Source organism: Peromyscus maniculatus, chromosome 5 (assembly GCF_049852395.1).
Source record: "Peromyscus maniculatus bairdii isolate BWxNUB_F1_BW_parent chromosome 5, HU_Pman_BW_mat_3.1, whole genome shotgun sequence".
Taxonomy (NCBI): Eukaryota; Metazoa; Chordata; class Mammalia; order Rodentia; family Cricetidae; genus Peromyscus; species Peromyscus maniculatus.
Genome location: NC_134856.1, coordinates 38,292,818 through 38,313,283, shown reverse-complemented (window position 1 = coordinate 38,313,283; position 20,466 = coordinate 38,292,818). Strand labels below are relative to the sequence as shown.

The following is a 20,466-nucleotide window of genomic DNA, read 5'->3' as shown; positions in this document are numbered from 1 at the left end:
GCTCCTGCACATTGCCTAGCGACCAGCTTGTCCTCAGGTCTTGGTTGACTGTCCTCTGGGGACATTTTCCTGACATGGCATTCTCCAGGCTAGGACTGATATCCAGTTACCTACCCTCATGGTTCTACATCCCACCTCTGCCCCTGACCCCAATCCCTGGTCCCTCAGAGGTCACCAGACTGTGCACTGCTAGTCTAGGAGGCTCTGCACTATCTCCCTGTAACCATCCTAATCTGCAAGATCCACCCACACCCTCTTCTTCCAAGCTTTCTTTAGATCAACTTCTGAGGTCCATCACAGGAGTCTTATCAGGCTATAGGCTCCTCCAGAGTGGACACCTTTGCACTATGCATATGGAGACTCCAAATGTTTCAGAGTCTCTGGAAATTCATCTAACACAAAAGACATTGATTGATGTCCTTCTGTAACTTTCTGCCACAGCCTCAAATGACACCGAAAAGTGTCTACTATTTTTTCCTTCCTGACATTTTCAATCAAATGTTTCTGTGTGAAATGGTGCCTAGGACTAAGTGCCAACAATTTGTGTGGGCAGAAGGAAAGAATGACCAAATGGGAGGAAACAAATAGAAAAATAAAAGAGGGACAATATAATTATCAAAGTTGTTTTCTTAATCTCTGGGGTAAACACCACTACCCAACACTGTGACAATGGCACCGGAGCCCTCCATGGGGGAAGGAGCTGGTGTGAAGGTTCAGTGCTAGCTCCACAAGCTAGGCTCGGGGGCAGCTTCTGAGACACTCTGTATTAGATACTGACCCGTGTCGTGTGCCGTTGGTGAGGAGGAAGACAGCGTGCCTTTCCCAAAGGGTGACGATCTCCCCAAAGGATGACTTTTCTCGGGAGGCAGGAGCGATTTCCCGGAATAGCCTTTGTGCTCTTTATTCAGCTGCTGCAGCAGATACTCATTAGTTACCACCAGGGATCTGAGGCCCAGGGGAAAAGGCAGTCATGAAATCACAACAGCAAAGCAGAGGCCAGTCAGGTCTGAAATGGCTACTAAAGACAAATACACAATGCAGTAACATCTTTCAATAGAACTGTCCAGTTTATGAGTGAGCTATTAAAGCAGACCTACAGTTCCTGTGTTACAGTTCATTTGACTGTGTTCCAGGCTGACTACAGCAATCATCTACTTCACATTTTATGGAGCGGTTCTCCTTCTTTCCAAAGCACTTTCCTGACAGGGAAGTAGAAACTAGGGTATTGGCTTCTGATCAGGCCCTGCAGTTCCCACTCCCAAAGCATTGCTTCTCTATTAGCCTGCCTCTGTGACTAACTGATGGTACAAGCCACTCCTGCGCTCTTGAACTCTGATTACCACAGGACACTAAAAGCCATCTACACACCAGCACAAAACATGACATATGCAGCCAGGTGTGGTGGCGCAGACCTTTAATCCCAGCTCAGGAGGCAGAGGCAGGTGGATCTCTGTGAGTTTGAGGGCAGCCTGGTCTACAGAGTGAGATCCAGGACAGCCGGGGCTATGTAGAGACCCTGTCTCAAAAAAAAAAAAAAAAAAAAGTATACAAATAGTATTAATTACAGAACTATTTTGTTTGTTTTGAGGGGGTTGGAGGTGGGAATTGAACTGAGTACCTCACACTTGCTGGGTACATACACACACACACCCCAGCTCATACTATTTTGGGCAGTCAAATACTGTTCATCTAAACTGGTATTATTAGAGGACTAAATTTAAAAAAAGTATAAACAAACAGTGAGTACTAGTCAGGTATAAAAAGGGCTGAGAACTAACTCAGACCACTGTGAACTGATTTTTTTTTTTTTTTTTTGGTTTTTCGAGACAGGGTTTCTCTGCATAGTTTTGCACCTTTCCTGGAGCTCACTTGGTAGCCCAGGCTGGCCTCGAACTCACAGCGATCCGCCTGGCTCTGCCTCCCGAGTGCTGGGATTAAAGGCGTGCGCCACCACCGCCCGGCATGAACTGATTTTTTTAAGGTGAAATGTTGGGCCAGTGAGATGGCTTAGTGGATAAAGACGCTTGCAGTCATGCTCCACAACTGAATTTGATCCCTGGGACCGTCACTGTGGAAGGAAAGAAGCAACCCTATACACGGACTTCCACACATGGTCTAGCATATTCAGTTCTTCCTCCCTTACCCAATACATACATACATACATACATACATACATACATACATACATACATACATACATAAATTAAATAAATAAAAATAAATAATTTAAATAGTAAAGCACGCTGGAGAGGTGGCTCACAGAGTACTAGCTGCTTTTCCAGAGGATTGCAGTTCAGTTCCCAGCACCTACATGGCGGCTAACAACATCAGTAACTCCAGTTCCAGAGAAACCTTCTTTTTGCTTCCATGGGTATATGGTACACAGACATAAATGCAGGCAAAGCACCCATAGACATAGACTATGACGTTTTTTAAAATTAAAAATAAAAAAGAATATAAAAAAGTAACACCTGCACTCCTTCTCATAAAAGATGAACAGATAACAGCATCGGCAGCATCCACTGTAGAAGGCTACTGAGAGGAGAGGAAATGGCTAGACACTTCCGAATTTAGTATGGATTTGACTTTAGGATGATAAAAATGTTTTTATAAAATTATACAAACAAGATAAGCCAAAAAAAATTTCCTAAGAATCAAAGTAAAATGAAACAAATGAGCTGAGTGGTTTAGGAAAACACAGTCATTTCAAATTAATTTGAGATAGGTATTCTGAGTGTTCATCCCTTAAGAGAGATGCTCTAATGTGGGTCAGAGACCAGCAGCCACAGCTGGGAAATATCAGAAACACAAATTCTCAAGCTCCCAGGCTACAGTGCCAATCAGAATTCTAGGCTGGAGCCCAGCAATCTGCATTTCAATAAACCCTTCCTGTAGTTCCAATGCAGAACCATGACTTTATGACTTCTCTTTACTCTGTAAAGTTTGAAATCTTTATAAAGAGTTTTGTTTTGGGGTTGGGGATTTAGCTCAGTGGATGCAAGCGAAAGGCCCTGGGTTAGGTCCTCAGCTCTGAAGGAAAAAAAAAAAAAAGAGTTTTGTTTTTTGTTTTAAATAGATTCTCAGGTAGTACAGGCTAACCTTAAACTCACTGTGTAGCTGAGGCTGGCCTTGAAGTGCTGACCTTCCTCCTACCACAAGCACTGGGATTATAGGCATGTGCCACCATACATACCCGGGTGAAAAGTTGTGGGGTGGTTTGTTGTTATTGTTGTTTGTTTGTTTTAAGCTATCCAGAAAGGGTCTGGATCTGACCCTCTGGTTTTAATGCTATTCTACTGGAAATCAGTGATGAGGATTTGGTTTGATTTTTGTATTTAAGCATCAGTGAAAGTTCTAGCAGAGGTAGATTGGCAAATCAACATTTCAAGAGCTTCCCTGGAACTGCCAGCTGCCCTCGGGCCCCCTCCCCCAACACATCTCCAGTCTGCATCAGAGATGCTTTCTGCGAAGAGGTTGATACTGTGGCTACTTTGGATTCTTTCCCTATTACTCCCTACTGAGTGCTCTTGGTGAGTCTTCTGTGCCCAATAGCAAACAGGCACTTTCCAGAGGAGCCAGATGGCTGATCTGAGGGGTATGTAATGACCAAAACAATTGGCTGACCCTGGAGTTCCATTATAGCCATTGAAATACTAATTACTGAGTAGTTGCAACCCACCAATGCCAGCAAAGGGTTGTCCCTGGTGTATAAAAGCAGTACTAAAAGCTGTCCTTTGATCCCTGAGCTAACATGGCCTAGTAGGAGATTTACATACACTAATTTACACAGGTGTAGAGGCTAGTTTCCAAGAAAAGCAGAGAAGATAAAGAGAAGTGAACACATGCTCCGAAAGCCAGCCAGACTGCTCCTACCTCTGACTCTCGTGGAGAAGAGCAACTGTCTCCTCCAGCCTTTTCAGCTGAGTCAGCTCCTGGTTCAGGCAGGCCACCTGTATGGTCAGCTGTTGGTTTTTGCGCAGAAGATCATCTACAAAGGGTACAACAGCCAGGAGTGAGCAGGACTCCAAGCTCACCTTTAAGTAGAGCTTAAGTACTGGGAACATCTCTCCCAGCCCCCGCCCTTCCCAGTACTTACCTCCACATGCCATTCACCATTCTCTCCCTTAGAGACAGGAGTTATTTGACAAGAATATGGCATTTGGTGACTGCTCTGAATTACATACAGTTCAGCCATGTACAACTGCACTATCAGACCAACTTTCAAGTTTTACTGGAGCTAATGACCATGGCCCACAGTACCAGTGACACACCAGTGACACACTGCCCTCACTGCTGTACCCCGTAAACAAGTATTCAGTCTCCTGCAGTCTACATTTTGGTTTGGACACTTGTGTCCTTCTCTCCCTACCTAGTTTGTGAAACTATCTAGAACTGTGCCAATCTATAAAATAAACGGTGTTTGATAAACGGTAGTGTCTCGATGATAGCCCAGACAGTTACACCTGCCTCTCCAAACATTCTACCGCTGCCTGCAGTCCTGAGGGAGATAAAAAAGCACAGCAACTCTGGTCCTTAAGAGCCAGTTTTCTAGAATAACACTTTGTAAACGTTAATGTGCTTCCCAATCCCCTGGGATCTTCTTAAAAATAGATTCTGATTCAGTAGGCCCGTGGAGAGGGCCACTACTCCCTTGTCTAACAAGCTCCCAGGTGATGCTACCATGGATCATGTCTTGAGTGGCAAGGTCTGGAAGGTGGAAAACAGGACTGCTAAAGGTGCACTAACGGCTGGTAAACCACCACACAGAACCAGCCCCATGACTGAATGAAAGGATTATTTTCACAGGTAGGAGGAGACCGATGACCATTTCATCTGGGATTGTGCTGAGTTTTAACAGCGGAGGCTCAATGCTTCCACATCATTTCTTCATAACAACCTGAGTGCCTATATTTACTTATGAAAGCTGAGCTAGAGGCCTGAAGTTGAGGGTAGATTTTATTTTATTTTTTGTTTGTTTGAGATAAGTTTTCTCTGTGTAGACCTGGCTGTCCTGGAACTTGCTCTGTAGACCAGGTTGGCCTTGAACTCAGAGATCTGCCTGCCTCTGCCTTGAGCAACATTAAAGGCATGCGTCACTGCAGCCTAACCGAAAACTTTAAGAAAAAAAAAGTAGCAGTTGCAGCTGGGTGTGGTGGCACATGCCTTTAGTCCCAGCGCTTGGGAGGCAGAGGCAGGTGGATCTCTGAGTTCAAGACCAGCCTGGTCTACAGAGCAAGTTCCAGGACAGCCAGCGCTACACAGAGAAACCCTGTCTCAATAAACAAACAAACAAACAAACAAACAAAGTAGCATTTGCAAAGATGGAGTGAAAAGGGCGCTTGAACACACAAGTACACAGCTGATGTGATTATTCAAAACCACATTTCTCAAGAGAGATTTAGCAATGTGTAAGAAACCCTCAAAAAGTGTCTATGCCTTTTGAGTTCTAGGAAAATAGTCTGAAATGTACACAAGTCTTTGTGCATTTTTTTGTACGCAGCTCTTGACAGCAGCGTTATTCACAATAGCACATGTCAGGACTCATACCCATCACCAGGGAAGGAAGGTGGTCTCAGAGAAGGACTTCATTCTAAGCTTTCCTCCACCTTAGGTCCTTCTTTTGAATATTCAGAATCTCTTTAGAATTACCAACTTTCTCTCCATATTATACTTATACAGTCACTATTATAAGCAAAGGCAACTTCATGGTTATTAAATATTAGACACAACAATGTAGAGTCTGGTAGAAAAATGAAGGCTACTCATGCAGCAGTGTGGGAGTGCCTGTGCCATTCAGTTAGAATATAGAAACAGTCTATGGTCACCTTTAATCCCAGCACTTGGGAGGGAAAAGGCAAGTGGATCTCTGAGTGAATTCAAGTCCAGCCTGGTCTACAAAGTGAGTTCCAGGACAGTCAGGACTGTTACAGAGAGAAACCCTATCTCAAAAAAAATAAAAATAAAAATCAGAGTATAGTTTAAAATGTTGAGTTGAATGTTTATCATATGGAGGTAAACTGGAAGAAAGAATTCAGAAATACGGATGACAGTCAGTGCTGGGTCATGAAGCTGTATTTCTGTATTTCCTTATACATTTTCTCCCGCTGTAATGACAAGACACAGTCTCATTGAAAAAAACATCATTCACATATGTGGTGGTATTGTGTTCACCAAATTATTGTGTACCCTAATAAACTTATCTGGGGTCAGAGAACAGAAAAGCCACTAGATACTTAGTTAGGCAGTGGTAGCACATGCCTTTAATCCTAGCATTCCAGAGGCAGAAATCCATCTGTTCAAGGATATAGCCAAGCATGGTGACTCACGCCTTTAATCCCAGAAAGCGAGTCTTTAATCCCAGGGAGTGATGGTAGAAAGCAGAAAGGTATATAAGGTGTGAGGACCAGAAACTAGAAGCATGAATATCTCATATGCTTGCCTCGGACATAGTGATATGAGATTCATATCTAAACCAAAAGATGGAAGTTTTACTTTAAAAAATTATGAGTGCTTTAAATGTCTGGATCCTTATTTCCCTTATTTTTGGTTGGTTAAGCATTTGGCTGGTTAAGCTTTTAGGTTTTGAGCAGCACAGTTCAGCTGAGAGCCATTCGGATATGAGGACACAGAGGCTTCCAGTCTGAGGAAACAAGATCAGCTGAGAAGTTGGCCAGGTGAGGTTAGCTGTGGCTTGTTCTGCTTCTCTGATCTTCCAGTGTTCACCCCAATACCTGGCTCAGGTTTGATTTTATTAATAAGAACTTTTAATATTCCTGCTACACACACATGTTTTACATGAACACAGAGCTTCAGGTGCTAAGTCAAAGATGCCTGCATTAAAATTCTCTGAAGCAAAAGCTAGGGACCTAGCCTGGGTTGGATTTCCAGTACTACAAAAATAAATAAAAATAATAACTCTCTGAGGTAAGATCACAGTTTCCATTAATTCCTAAGGAAAAATATTGGCCAAGGAAACCAAAGGCAGCCATGAGAGCTTTGCTTGATGAAGCTCACTAAGCAGGCCATTAACCAACAATTATTTTAGCAATCCAATCCCACACATGGCTTTCCTAACTTACCGTGTGTTTGAGATGGGTGCCCACTCACAACTGAGGTGGCAGCACCTCCCTCCAACTGCTGAATTTTTTCTGACAAAATAAGGTTTTCCTCCAGCACTTTGACCAATTTTTGCTTCAAATTTTCCTTTAGACCAGAAAACAATACACCAACATGTTAAGAATCTGAATTCCATTTCCTCTCATGACAGACTGAATGGAGGGGTGCAGCTGTGTGACCTCACTAGAAATTTAATTCATGGGTAAACACAGTTCAAGGGCAGCATTCCAACTGATTATGTGCTTATCTCGGTCTTTCTTGTGGGTAATCCACAACTCTTGCTGAACACTGGTAGGTTTGCAAGCTGACATTCTGAATCATCAATCAGAAGTTTCTAGGGCTGAACGTGGTATCTGAAAATTCACTGAAGCTAAGAAAAGAGAAACTTAGGGATATGAGTTCCTTCATTCTCTCCCCAATCCAGCAGCCAGATACTCAAACATGGCTGCTGGTGCCAGGCTCTCTACTCCATCAGAAAGGAGAAAGATGGCATTTGCTTCCATCATTGGGGCCACACCAAGGCCTCCAACAGTGTGATCCCAAACACTTTCACCTAGAGTTTTGTCTGCTTCCCTCCTTGTCCCTTCAAGTATTTCTTTAGGACTTGTGGATTTGCTAGAATAAAGGAGTCACCCCTGAAGAACCTGCATGTTGTTCCCATCCTAACAAGTTTTGTATTCCTGATTTGTTCTGCCTGACTTTTTCATATTCTGGTTCCAGAGTGTCTAAATGTCCACAGTAGTGATGCTCCTTGGGGTCCTGGGCTGTTCTAATCATGAAGTTATATCTTTTCTAGTAAAGAAAGGGGAGGAGAGGAAGAGGAGGGAGGCATACCACGTCGTTAGGAACCAGCAGCCCTGCTTCCTTCAGTTCACTCTCCCTCCAGTGGAAGGCTTTCCCTGCCTTGTCTTCGAGCTGTGAGCGATGCCACTGCTGAGCAGGTGCAGGCACAACCAAAGACAGAAGCAAATCTCTGGCAGGACCTGCCAAAAATTCAGGTTGGGTACATAAGCCAATCATAAAACTAAAGCACAGAATTCCAAGTCAATAACTGCCAGCTCTGTATCTAATCATCGCATTTGACATGAATTTAGTGACTGTAAGAGGTGTTATACCCTTCCTGGACAACTATTCCAGAGATACTGCTCCAGGGAATGATTTCCTACAAAATGGCAACAATGGGTCAACATGGGAAGGAAGGCTGATTCTTTCTCCTCTCTGTCCCTTTAGAATTAAAATTTACTATGTTAACTATATAGAATATAGGTTTTATCACGACAGTTTCCTATATGTACACAACATAATTTTATTATATTCATACATATATTACCCTCTCTTGTCCTCTCCCCATATAATTTTATTTTATTTTGGTTTTTCCAAGACAGGGTTTCTCTGTGTAGCTTTGGAGCCTATCCTGGAACTCACCTTGTAGACCAGGCTGGCCTCGAACTCACAGAGATACACTTGCCTCTGTCTCCTGAGTGCTGGGATTAAAGGTGTGTACCACCACTGCCTGGCCCCCATATAATTTTTTAATTAAAAAATTTGGTGTGGAGTTTGGAGAGATGGCTCAGCAGTTAAGAGTATTTGCTGCTCTTGCAGAGGACCAGAGTTCCGTTTTTAGCACCCATGTCAGGTGGTTCACAACCTCTTATAACTCCAGCTCCAGGGAATCTGACACTCTCTTCTGGCCTCTGTGGGTCCCTATACACACATGTATACACCGATGTAGACATAACTAAGACAAAAATCCTTAAGGAAAGTTTTTAGTGCTAGGATGGGGGCTAGTACAAGCTAGACGGGTGTTCTTCTACTGGGCTGTACCACAGCCCTCAGAAATTCAAAAATTTTTAAGCCCAAACAACTTTCAAGGTTCTTGTTTTTACTTAAAGCTTTACTAACAAGTAAAAGTTCCTTGAATTTTGTCTCCATTAAACAACAAATAAGCACCTGGAGCCAACATTTGTACAACTATTTGCCCCATGTTTCTAAAAATTAATCCCTAAAAAGAGCTCAAGGGCATTTTACTCATTTTTTAAATCAACATTTCAACAGCCTTTGCAAATTCTGATGATCAAACCTCATTTCTGCTGTATTCATTACTGGTACTTCCAAAGGATCATAAAATAGTTTTGCAATTATTAATATAACTACTCCCTAGTATATATATCTAGTGATGCAACGTATTACCAAAGACCACACATGAGCACACAAACACTACAGGAAGAAGAAAACAATTGCTACAGAACAATTGGAAAAATAGTTGATTTTAAAAAATAGGGAAGGCTGGGCAGTGGTGGCACACGCCTTTAATCCCAGCACTGGAGAGGCAGAAGTAGGTGATCTCTGTGAGTTTGAGGCCAGCTTGGGTTATACAGCAAGATCAAAGCTACACAGAGAAGCCCTGTCTCGGAAAACCAAAAAAAAAAAAAAAAAAAAGGGAAGACAAATGTAACAAAAATGCAGATTTGTTACGCATGGTGTTTCTGGGAAATTTTGGTAAGTGATGCACACTTTTCCTTGCATGCTAAGGGAACTAGATGGCTAAAAACCACAGAGCAGAAGCAAGGTCCTGTCCTCCCGACTGCACAGAGAACTAACCACGCACTTACCAAGAAACTTCTTGTTGAGGAGGAGAGAGCCAGAGCCACTCCAGTGCTTGTCGACCAGCTCCAGGAGCTGTCTGAGGACAGTGGCCACGTGGGGGGTTCTGGCAGAGATCGGGGGACTATGGTTGTCCGGTAAACCACGCAAACTGCCCAGGTCACTAGAGAGAGGCTCAAGAAAGAAAACAAAACCAAAAACCAGTACCATTTGTGTCATTCTTACACAATAAGGGAAATAAGGATCCAGACATTTAAAGCACTCATAATTTTTTAAAGTAAAACTTCCATCTTTTGGTTTAGATATGAATCTCATATCACTATGTCCGAGGCAAGCATATGAGATATTCAAGAAAATTTCATGTTTCTTTTTCTTTTTCTTTGGTGGTGCTGGGGATTAAACCCAGGACCCTGTACACACTTGGCAAGTACTCTACCACTGAGCCTCATCTCTAGGCCCTCAAAGGAGATTTCAAAAGTAGTAGATCCTCTGTCATGATTTTTCTATGTAGGTTTTCAGAATTTTCAATAAAAATGTGATATTTAGTACTTACATGTGTGGCTCAATGTATTATGTAATACAAAAAGAAGATAAAACTGCAGGACATTTTTAAAAAGTACCATATATGATAAGATAAAATTTAAGAGTAATTTAATAAGAAATTAAAATTCATAATAAGCTTCTACTTTAAATAAACATAGATGCCCTCTAACATTTTGTGTGTGGGGGGTTCAAGACAGGGTTTCTCTGTGTAGCTTTGGTGCCTTTCCTGGATCTCACTCTGTAGACCAGGCTGGCCTCGAGCTCACAGAGATCTGCCCTGCTCTGCCTCCCCAGTGCTGGGATTAAAAGTATGCGCCACAACCACCACCACCCGCTCGCCCTCTAACATTTTAAAAATTGTAAGTTAAATGTTATTGTTAGATCAAGTACTAATGATATTTTTATTCAAAGAAATCATAGATAGATCTATATAGTAACATTCACAGATGCTTTTATTCATTCTAACATGACATGCATATTATTATGTATTTTATATAATTCTATCTCCCAGTCTTTCCTATAGAGTCTTGTGGACTTCAAAAAAACTAATATAGGCTAGAGATATAGCCTGTATTAGCTACATGTACAAAACCCTGGGATCTATCCTCAGCATCACACACACACACACAGACACAGACACAAACACACACACACACACACACACAGACACACAGATATGCACACTCATACATACAGACATGCATACTCACATACACACACACATGCACACTTATACAGATACACAATATGTACACACACACACAGACACGCACACTCACAGGCACAGACAGACAGACAGATACACATGAACACACACAGTATGACATAAAGACAGTCTTATTATTTCTCAATTTTTGCTTGGCTCTTTTGATGTAAAAAACTAAGGATGAAGAGGCAGGCGGATCTTTGTGAGTTCGAGGCCAGCCTGGTCTACAGAGTGAGTTCCAGGAAAGGTGCAAAGCTACACAGAGAAACCCTGTCTCGAAAAACTAAAAAAAAAACAAAAAACAAAAAACAAAAAATGACAACAACAACAACAAAAAAAAACAACAAAAACCCACTAAGGATGATTATTAGATAATGAAACACAACACCCAAAACAGTGACATGAGTTGAGTCACGTGTGGCCTATGATTGGTAGAGAACAGCATTACAACTAGGATAAACATATTTTCAGAAAATCTGGTCCTGATCAGTACAGCTTAAGGACTGTGGATGTATGAAGGACTCAAGATAGGATCATTTGAGAAGTTAACCTGATTTGGGGTTAAAGCATAGAAAAGTCTAGTCATATCAAAAGGCTACTTTATGGAAATTTATTAAAAATAAAATTTACTGTTACTGGTTTTCTTTAATTTTTTTTTCTTTTCTTTGTTGGTTGAGGCAGAGTCTCATGGGACCCAGGCTGGCCTTGAACTCTACCTCTTACTCCCAAGTGCTGGTGGTAGACTCTACCATGCCCAGTTTAATTTTAGAAATTTGAGAATTACAGAGTTCAGAAATCAAACAGCATATACATAATTTATAGCCAAGGACCTAGCATATGTGAGGCCCTGGGTTCTACATCACGCACCCACTAAGTGCAAAACAGTCTGTGTGCCTTTCTGCTTATAGTAAGTCAGCACTTTGAAAGCTCTCCATAGTAAAAACAAAACAAAACAAAAAAAAAAACAATGTCTAACAGGAAAAAATCATGATATTAAAGATAGTCAAAAAATGTTGAGATTTTGACAATATGACATGAAATAGAAGTGAAAATTTTTTTCCCAGACTTTTAATAAAGCATCCTAATAGCTTACATATTCCTTGGACTTTGCCCTAAATATATTATCACAGTTAGTGTTTTTGTCTGATACAATGGGCATTTGTGGCTGAGAATGTAAAACAAGCCAGAAACTAAAGAAAATATTACAAGACTGCCCCCTTTAGTGAACAAAAACTATGACTGTCTCCAGAGGCTCTTCTGTCTCCTTCCTTCACTTGTGGTGTATGCGAGTGTGCCTAGGGCCTCATACGTACTAGGCAAACTATCCCAAGCTCTTACCTCCAGAGTTCTAAAAACAGAGTAAGAAAGATTCAAAGAGTCAAGAAACAGACAATTTCTGTGAAATCATCCTAATGTGCAAAAAGACTCCCAACAACTAAAATCTTAAAATAACTAGAAATAGTTTTTGATCAAATACTCTGCTTCAGTACAAGGCAATAAATGTTGGACACATGATTTACAGGACAAGGGATCACAGACTCTCAGGACTGTGGTTCCTCAAACTAAACTGAAGGTTCCCTGGTGGCAATAAGACCAGCAGAAAAATTAACACTCAGAAAAGGCAGTTCTTGATTCTCTTAGCCATTTTCAGCTAAAAATCCCCTGGGAAATCTAATTCATTTGCTTGTGGATACTTTGGGGAAAAATTAGAATCATTTGAGTTTCTGTATAGAAAAGCAAATTAATGATTTTAGCTGGCATTGGTGATGTACATCTTTAACCCCAGCACTAAGGAGGCTGAGGCAGGCAGAGTTCAACTTCAAGGTCATTCTGATTTATAAAAGTGAGTTCCAGAACAGCCAGGGCTACATAGTGAGACCCTGTTTTGTTTTTAAAAAAGGGAAGATTTTATAAAAACTATTTCAAGTAAGTTAGTTACTTGTGACAATGTCTCTACTCTGTCCTGTTAGCAAACTCTTGCAAGGACATTAATTATTAAAGTGTTTTCCCACCATGTACCATGTTTATGCTCTTAAAGTAAATAGTTCCTTTGTGATAGAAAGTTGAAAAAAATAGAAAAGTAGGATAACTTTTCCTAAGGGCAAAAGAGTCACAGGCTATATAGCCTGGTAATATTGGCCACAGGTCTTTGAAAATCCCCTAGAACTTCTAGCAACATTGGTGGAACCACCCCAAACCCCAAGAGCAGTACATTCTGTTCTTGAGCCTTTGTGTTTCTTGTACACACACAAACAAGTCAATACTTGCGCCTCGATGCCTGTAGCTTCTTGGAAACCACACTTCAGATTCAGGTTGGCAAGAACATTGTCCTTCCACTTGACTCCGCCGCTTAATGACCTCTTAGTTGGAATCTCTCTGTTTTCTGGAGTCCCAGGAGGCAACAGCAGTGTCTGCAGAGAGTTTCCTAGGACCCGGTTGCTTGGGAAAGAACCAGGTGCTGGTGCAAAATCACTGAGACTGCTGGATAACTGTTGCTCTACACCGGTCAGCAGGGCAGGCTCACTGTTGAAATGGGTTGTGGCATACAGATCTGTGGAGGAAACAGCCTGGGAAATGAACCTGTCTTTCAACTCTCAAAACTTACATCTGTGGCTATCTAGGGTTAGACTAACCACTCTTTAACATACTCTGTTAACTCCTTTTTTTGTCTCCCTCTATCTGATCAAACCTCAATTCTTATTGAGAGCTGCTGGTGGTAAAAGTCCATGGGAGTATACAGCAGTGACGGCTAGAGTTCAGAAGGTCAACCTATCAGTACTAAGGGTTCTGTTAGAGGAAACCGTCATGCAAGGCGTTATTACTGCCTTTTGAATGAACTGGCTGTCTCTTGTTGTAAACTTCTTGTGTAATAAGAGCTATGATTCTCCCCATTTACCGTGCATTTCCATGTTACATGTACATGTAATCTCACGATTGCATCTCAATCTTGGGCACAACTTTCCCTATACATTTGAGGTAATTGGATAACAGTCCCTAGCTGTGTTTATTTTTCATTAACATATATCTGGCCATGGCCATTCTTCAGACAAAAGTACTTCAGCAAAGATACCCTTTTCCAAGGACAAAACTGCACATAGATAAACATAAGCTCATCTCACCCACAGATAGAGAAAAGAATCATAACAATTATATCCTCAACTCCTTACCTTCACTCCATGTTATTTATACAAGACCCTAACTTAAGAGATTTACTGCTCACATTCCTGGGATGATGTTTTAGCCATTTGCTAGTTACTGAGTTAGGGTAGTTACTTCCCACTGACCCAAGGAGATTGCCATCAAGGCCAGACAGGTGATAGGTGCCAAGCTTCTTTCTTGTGCAAATTCAGTTTTTATTCCTCCTCAGCCAGGTGTTATTTCTAGATTCCCTAATTGATCTTAGTCTTTAGTTGACCCTTCCAGAGAACTCCCCTTTAGTCACTCTCCCCTTTTAGGTTGTTAATCTAGCTGACAATTATTGAGTTATGTGTGGATCCTTATCACCTCTCTCTGTGACCCTGAAAACTTTAAATCTTGCGATGCATTGTAAGAGAATGACTGTGTATATATATACTGGTTTTCCCCACAGCACTTGTAGAATTTTACTTAGAATAAAGGAATGGACTAAAAAACTCAGTGTTCTTAGATTCATTGAATATCCCTCAGATTAGTATCCTTAGCCGCCTGTAGCATCTGTTCTGGACCCTGATAGAAATCTCAAGGCAGGCACTTGGGGGGAATTCCGTAAATTCTAGTTAAATGCAGATGTCTACATGCGGGAGCCTATACCAGAGCAGTGGTTAGAGAACAGCACACATCTGTTCTGACCTTTCTCACTTTAATTCATGACTCCTAGATTATTTGGATGCTTATTACCGCCCAGCTGTCCTTACATATTACTCTAGTCAATTCATTTTATTTCCCAAGAGAATTATTTCACATCGCTTTTCTCTTCAAACTTTATCATCTCCTCCCTCCTTTATCTCACCAAGAAAACAGAAAATCAAAGAAAATGTCCATCCCATCTCACCACTGAATTTATCAACTGACCTATCATTTATCAGCTATCGGAATAAATCCCCTGCCTCCTTCCTGTAACTGTTGGTGCTTCACTTAAGGCCAGCTTTTTTACCAGTTGACTAAATTTCATCTCTTGTGGACTAGACAAGGAGTTTTTCCTTGTAGATGTTCTGTTTCCTGATACATCACTAATTCTCCCTTTACTGATGATTTTTATCAGTCTTATAAGATTCCATCCCCTCTTCCATTTCTCTGCTCCCTCTTGTTGCAAAACTCCTTGAGGGATTGTATCTACTTAGTACTCTATTGCTTCATTTCCAAGTGTTTTTTTTTTTTAAACTCATCTCAATGGAGCTTTTATTTTAATGTATCCCCTGAAGCTATTCACTAATTCCTTTGTATTTCCAAATCACTGCCAGTCCCAGCTCTTCTCTACAGCCTCCAAAACAGAACTACCACTGCTTCCTTCTTAACACACGTTCTTCACTAGGACCCCAGTGTAACAATCCGGCTTTCTCCTTGTCTGTCACTCTTCATGGAAGTTTGTCTTCATCTGTTCAACTTTAAATTATCTCAAGACTCGGGTCTGACCCTTAGATCTCTTTCCTATCTATGTTTACCCCTAGATGAGATTCTCATCCACTCACAGTTGTAATGCCATCTGTACTCGTATAATTCTCAAATTTATATTTCCAACTACATTTCCTCCTGAATCCACACTATTTTGTCAAATTATTAGGATGCCATCTCTGGGAAGGTCTAATAGCATCTAAAACTTAAGATATAAAACCAGACTCAATATTCATCTTAAAACTCATTTCTCCTATTCTATTCTTCTTTACCTCAGTAAATGATAACTCCATTCTCCCAGTAGGCTAGGCCTGAAACCGGGGAGACACTGCCTCTCTTTCTCTTACACTTTATTCCCAGTCCATAAACAAATCCAAGGGTAATTTTCCTAGAATATAGTCAGAATCTGTCATCTACTCACCACCTCTACTGTTCTCTCTAGTTGAAGCTACCAATTTATATCTGGATTTTAACCTCTTAAATGGCTTTTCCTATTCCCATCCTTGCCCCATTTCATTCTCAATTCTTTATCCAGAATAATTCTTGTTCTTTCTGTCTCTTTCTCCCATCCAGATCTCATACATATGTAGGTACATGTTTACAAGTGAACATATGTGTGGAGGCCAAAGGACGGTGCTGAGTGAGATGAGGTTTCTCACTGAAGCTGCAGCTCACCAAACTGGCAGCACAGCTGGCCAGAGAGCCCCACGGCTCCTGCTGCCTCTGCCTTCCCGGCACTGGGATACGGCGCACATCACCACACCCAGCCTCTGCACAGCGATCCAAACTCACATCCTCATGTGTGTGCAGCAAGTGCTCTACCAACCTCACCACATCCCCAACCCCTCAGAGTCATTCTTCTCTTTTTCTTTTCTTTTTCTTCTTTTGGTTTTTCAAGTCAGGGTTTCTCTATGTAGCCTTGGCTGTCCTGGATCTCACTCTGTAGATCAGGCTGGTTCCAACTCACAGAGATCCGCCTGCCTCTGCCTCCTAAGTGCTGGGATTAAAGGCCTGCGCCATCATCGCCTGGCTCAGAGTTATTCTTAAGTGAGAATCCTTTGCTACTACAAATCTTCCAACTACATATCTCACCCAGAATGAATGTCTGGCCATCACTCTGACCTCATCTATATACTTCATTCTCTTACTCTGCTATATACTAGGTTCCTTGTTCCTTAAACATGGCCTTAGGAACTCTGCACTTTCTACTTCCACCGTTTAGAAAGTTCTCCTCCCAGTTATCTGTATACCTTATACTTTCATTTTATTCAAATCTCATGTTTATGATGCTTCATCATAGAAGTTTGTCCTGACCATTCACTCTGAAACATCATTTCTTACTTATTACTTTTTATATACTTGTTATTTTCCATCATAGCGCTTATAAACTGACATATTTATGGTAACTTATTATCTATCTTACCTTGTTAGAATAAAAGTAGAGACAAGATTTATGATCAAGTACACATGGAATTTGATTTTGTTCTCAGAAGTAGAATAGTATCTTGCATATGGTAGGTATGCAGTGAGCTTTATTGAATAAATTAATAGCCGAAGACCAGTCTCTATAACTTATCCTAAAACTATCTTCTTCTGAGAGTAAATTTTTCTATTCCCATACTTGCACCATTCCATTCTCAACTCAGCACCAGGGTAGTTCCTGTTCTTTTGTTGTCCCCCACCATACATGTGCATGCATGCACATGTTCACATGTGAGCATATATATGTGGAGGCCAGAGTTTGATGATGGTGACCACAGAGAATTAGATGCAGCTGGGAATAGGTCTTGAGATGTCACTTAACTAAAATAACATGTAGATATGAGACTCACATATTTCTATATTTTTTTCTCTAAATTATCCATCATATTGCACTCATACCCTCCAGATTTCTGGAAGTCCCACGAACCACTAATGATCCTAATATACAATTTAAAAAACACAAATTCAATTCAATAAGTGATAATTCCAAAATTCATGAGTTTAAAAAAGACTTGCAAACTGACAGGTAGCTATTACCTGAACTAAGCTTCAAAAGCCTTCCTGTGCTGGAGTCGGGGTTTGACAGAGAAGTTAGTAGGTCTCCACAGGAATGAGATGAGGTGGCCTTTATGTCATTTGAAGGCTTTATGCTATATTCTCGGTAGTTCTTGATTTTTTGCGGCTTTTTGACAAGACTTCCGTGCAGGGAAAGGGTTTGAGAATAATGATTATCATAATAGTCCAGACCAACATCTGAAGGTAATTGATAGGGAAGGATCTGGCTAGAATCACCCACTTCCAGGCGTTTACCCAGTGAGACATCATGGGTACATGAATATGTGTCAGGTTTTGGTATCAAGTCTTTTTCTGGAGAAGAGCCTGAAGACTTAGTGTCTAAAAAAGATACTCGGTATCCATCTCTACTCATCTTCTCTGGAGATCGGACTGTGGACCGATGAGGCAAGTAATGTCTGAATTCTAATCCTCACCAAAGAAAACAAAACAAAACATGATGAGAATTCATACTGGCCCAGCTGGGTACCTCTGTTCACTAGGAAAGGGTGTTAGAAAGAGTGGTTTCTAATTCCAATAAATGCTAGCAAAATGATGAGAGGACTTCCACAAGGACAATGACAACAAGACGTGGGACATTTTGTAAACAATAACGAATCTGTATCCTTCTGGAGACAAACTTCACAATAATAGAGTAACCTAAAAATGTCCTCTAGAAATGATAGTTTCAGAGCTTTCTATGTAGTGTTTCTTGCTTTCTTTTGTCCTTTGAGACCAGAGCCAGGTCTGACTATGTAGCCCAGACTGGCCTGGAATTCACAACCCTCTTGTATCCTCCATTTCCCAAGTGCTGGGAATACAGATGTGTGCTACCATGGCTTCTAGACAGTAATTTCATATAAAAAGTTGGCGTGCCTCCACATGACAATAATTGTAGCTTTATGCATTCAAGTTTACAGACAATAGTTGGTCTATGATTTTATAGACTCCTTGCCTTCTCTTAAACTACACCCAGAGGTTCTAGTTCACTCACTGGGAACTGATACATAACCTAGTTAAATAGTAGGAAATGCAAAATGTATGAAAATCCCTGGCCTAGGTGCTATCCCAATTCTAAAGAATTTCTCTCAGACAGTTATATTTGCTATTCAATAAGTATCATAGTTTAGCAAGTAGAACAGTAGACAAAGGAGCAGGTTCTGTGCTCCTTGGTACATTCAGAGTTTCTGATGCTCCAAGGGCAACCTTAGGAATAGGTAACAATTCTGAATTGGTCACATTAACTATTCTAACCCTGATGTTCCTAAGGACCTACAGACCAGCAATGCTTTACCCATTGTCAGCTTATATCATGGTAAAGGCCATAACACAGTATCTTTATTTAGGTAACAAAAAGAAAAGAAAACAAAACAAAAGGCAGAAAGAATTGGTTTTCTGCCAGGAGGTGGTAGCGCATGCCTTTAATCCCAGCACTCCGGAGGCAGAGACAGGCGGATCTCTGTGAGTTCGAGGCCAGCCTGGACTAGAGTGAGTTCCAGGAAAGGAGCAAAGCTACACAGAGAAACCCTGTCTTGAAAAACCAAACCAAACCAAACCAAACCAAACCAAACAAAAAAAACCCAAAAAACCCCCAAAACCCAAAACAAAAAAACAAAACAAACAAACAAACAAACAAACAAAGAATTGGTTTTCTAAGTAATGAGAAACTAGATACTTCAGATTACCTTCTTGGGATGGTATAAATCCAACAAAGAGCTAAGAAGACAGTGAGGAATTTCTAGGCCCAACTTAGGAATCAAACAAAACAAAAACAAAACTTTAAAGGTATATTATTACAGATAATCGCTTTTACTCAAAGTCATTTTAGGGTGAAAAGGGACAAAAGTATAGGTTCTGCCCAAGGTAAGAGACATGGCAACTGCATCCCCATAGCTCACACACACTGTAAGAAGAAAATGTGGGCAGGATACAGTGGTGAGGGTAAAATAAGCCATTTCTGATAATGACTTGTGCTGGGATTAAAGCAGTCCCAGACTGATAGTATGATAGTATTCGAAGTACTTGGCAGAAGCAAATGGAAATTTGTTCTGGAAAAGACAACACATATATGACTAGTAATTATTTGTTCAAATAATTATTCAAATATAAGAGTGAGCAAATACCCAAAAATAAACAAACAAAAATCAAAATATTAACATGAATGAAAACCAGTAGAAAAAAACATATAGACCTACAAAGATCTCAGATATTATAAATAATAACTACCATATAGCTATAAAGCACCTATGTTTATTCTGTTAAGGAAATATAAAGCATATATTTTTTCTTAGAAAAAGTGACCTATACCAGATCAAACATATGGAACTGAAAAAAAAAACTGGAATTAAGAGTTCAGCACACAGAGCTGGGTGGTGGTGGCACAGCCTTTAATCCCAGCACTCGGGAGGCAGAGGCAGGCGGATCTCTGTGAGTTGGAACCAGCCTGGTCTACAGAGTGAGTTCCAGGTAGCCAAGGCTGTTACAGAGTAAAACCCTGTCTAAAAACAAACAAACAAACAAACAACAACAACAAGAATTCAGCATACAAACTTAACCGTGGTTTAGTTATAACTGAAGAGAGTATTAGTAAAATGAAATGTGGGCCAGAAGGATTATCCAGAAAGTTTATCCAACAAATATACAAAAAGATGTTTTTTATATATAAATATAATATAAGAGAATAAGAGATGAAAAAAAAAAAAAAGCTGGGCATAGTAGCAAACACCTTTAATCCCAGCACTCGGGAGGCAGAGCCAGGCGGATCTCTGTGAGTTCGAGGCCAGCCTGGGCTACAGAGTGAGTTCCAGGACAGCGCCAAAACTACACAGAGAAACCCTGTCTCAAAAGACTTAAAAGGGGGGGGGGGCACAGGG

The 20,466-nt window shown here is 40.9% G+C and overlaps 1 protein-coding gene across 5 annotated transcripts in view; it reads right to left on the bottom strand.

Moving 5' to 3' along the window:
• Positions 1-609: 609 nt before the first annotated feature.
• The window catches only part of Lrrc36 (leucine rich repeat containing 36), a 65,794-nt gene continuing 45,937 nt past the window's right edge, over positions 610-20,466 (bottom strand). The window contains exons 8-14 of one of the 5 annotated variants that reach the window (XM_006986798.4): positions 17,579-18,019; positions 13,234-13,520; positions 9,729-9,894; positions 7,951-8,099; positions 7,080-7,203; positions 3,874-3,988; positions 610-945 (exon numbers count right to left, since the gene is read on the bottom strand). In XM_006986798.4, the coding sequence (XP_006986860.1) occupies positions 720-945; positions 3,874-3,988; positions 7,080-7,203; positions 7,951-8,099; positions 9,729-9,894; positions 13,234-13,520; positions 17,579-18,019 (1,508 nt within the window). In that variant the 3' untranslated portion in view covers positions 610-719. Of the gene's footprint in view, positions 1,019-3,873; positions 3,989-7,079; positions 7,204-7,950; positions 8,100-9,728; positions 9,895-13,233; positions 13,521-17,578; positions 18,026-20,466 lie in introns of all 5 variants that reach the window. The other 4 variants (XM_042277578.2, XM_006986797.4, XM_076572062.1 and 1 more) reach the window with 4 other exon arrangements.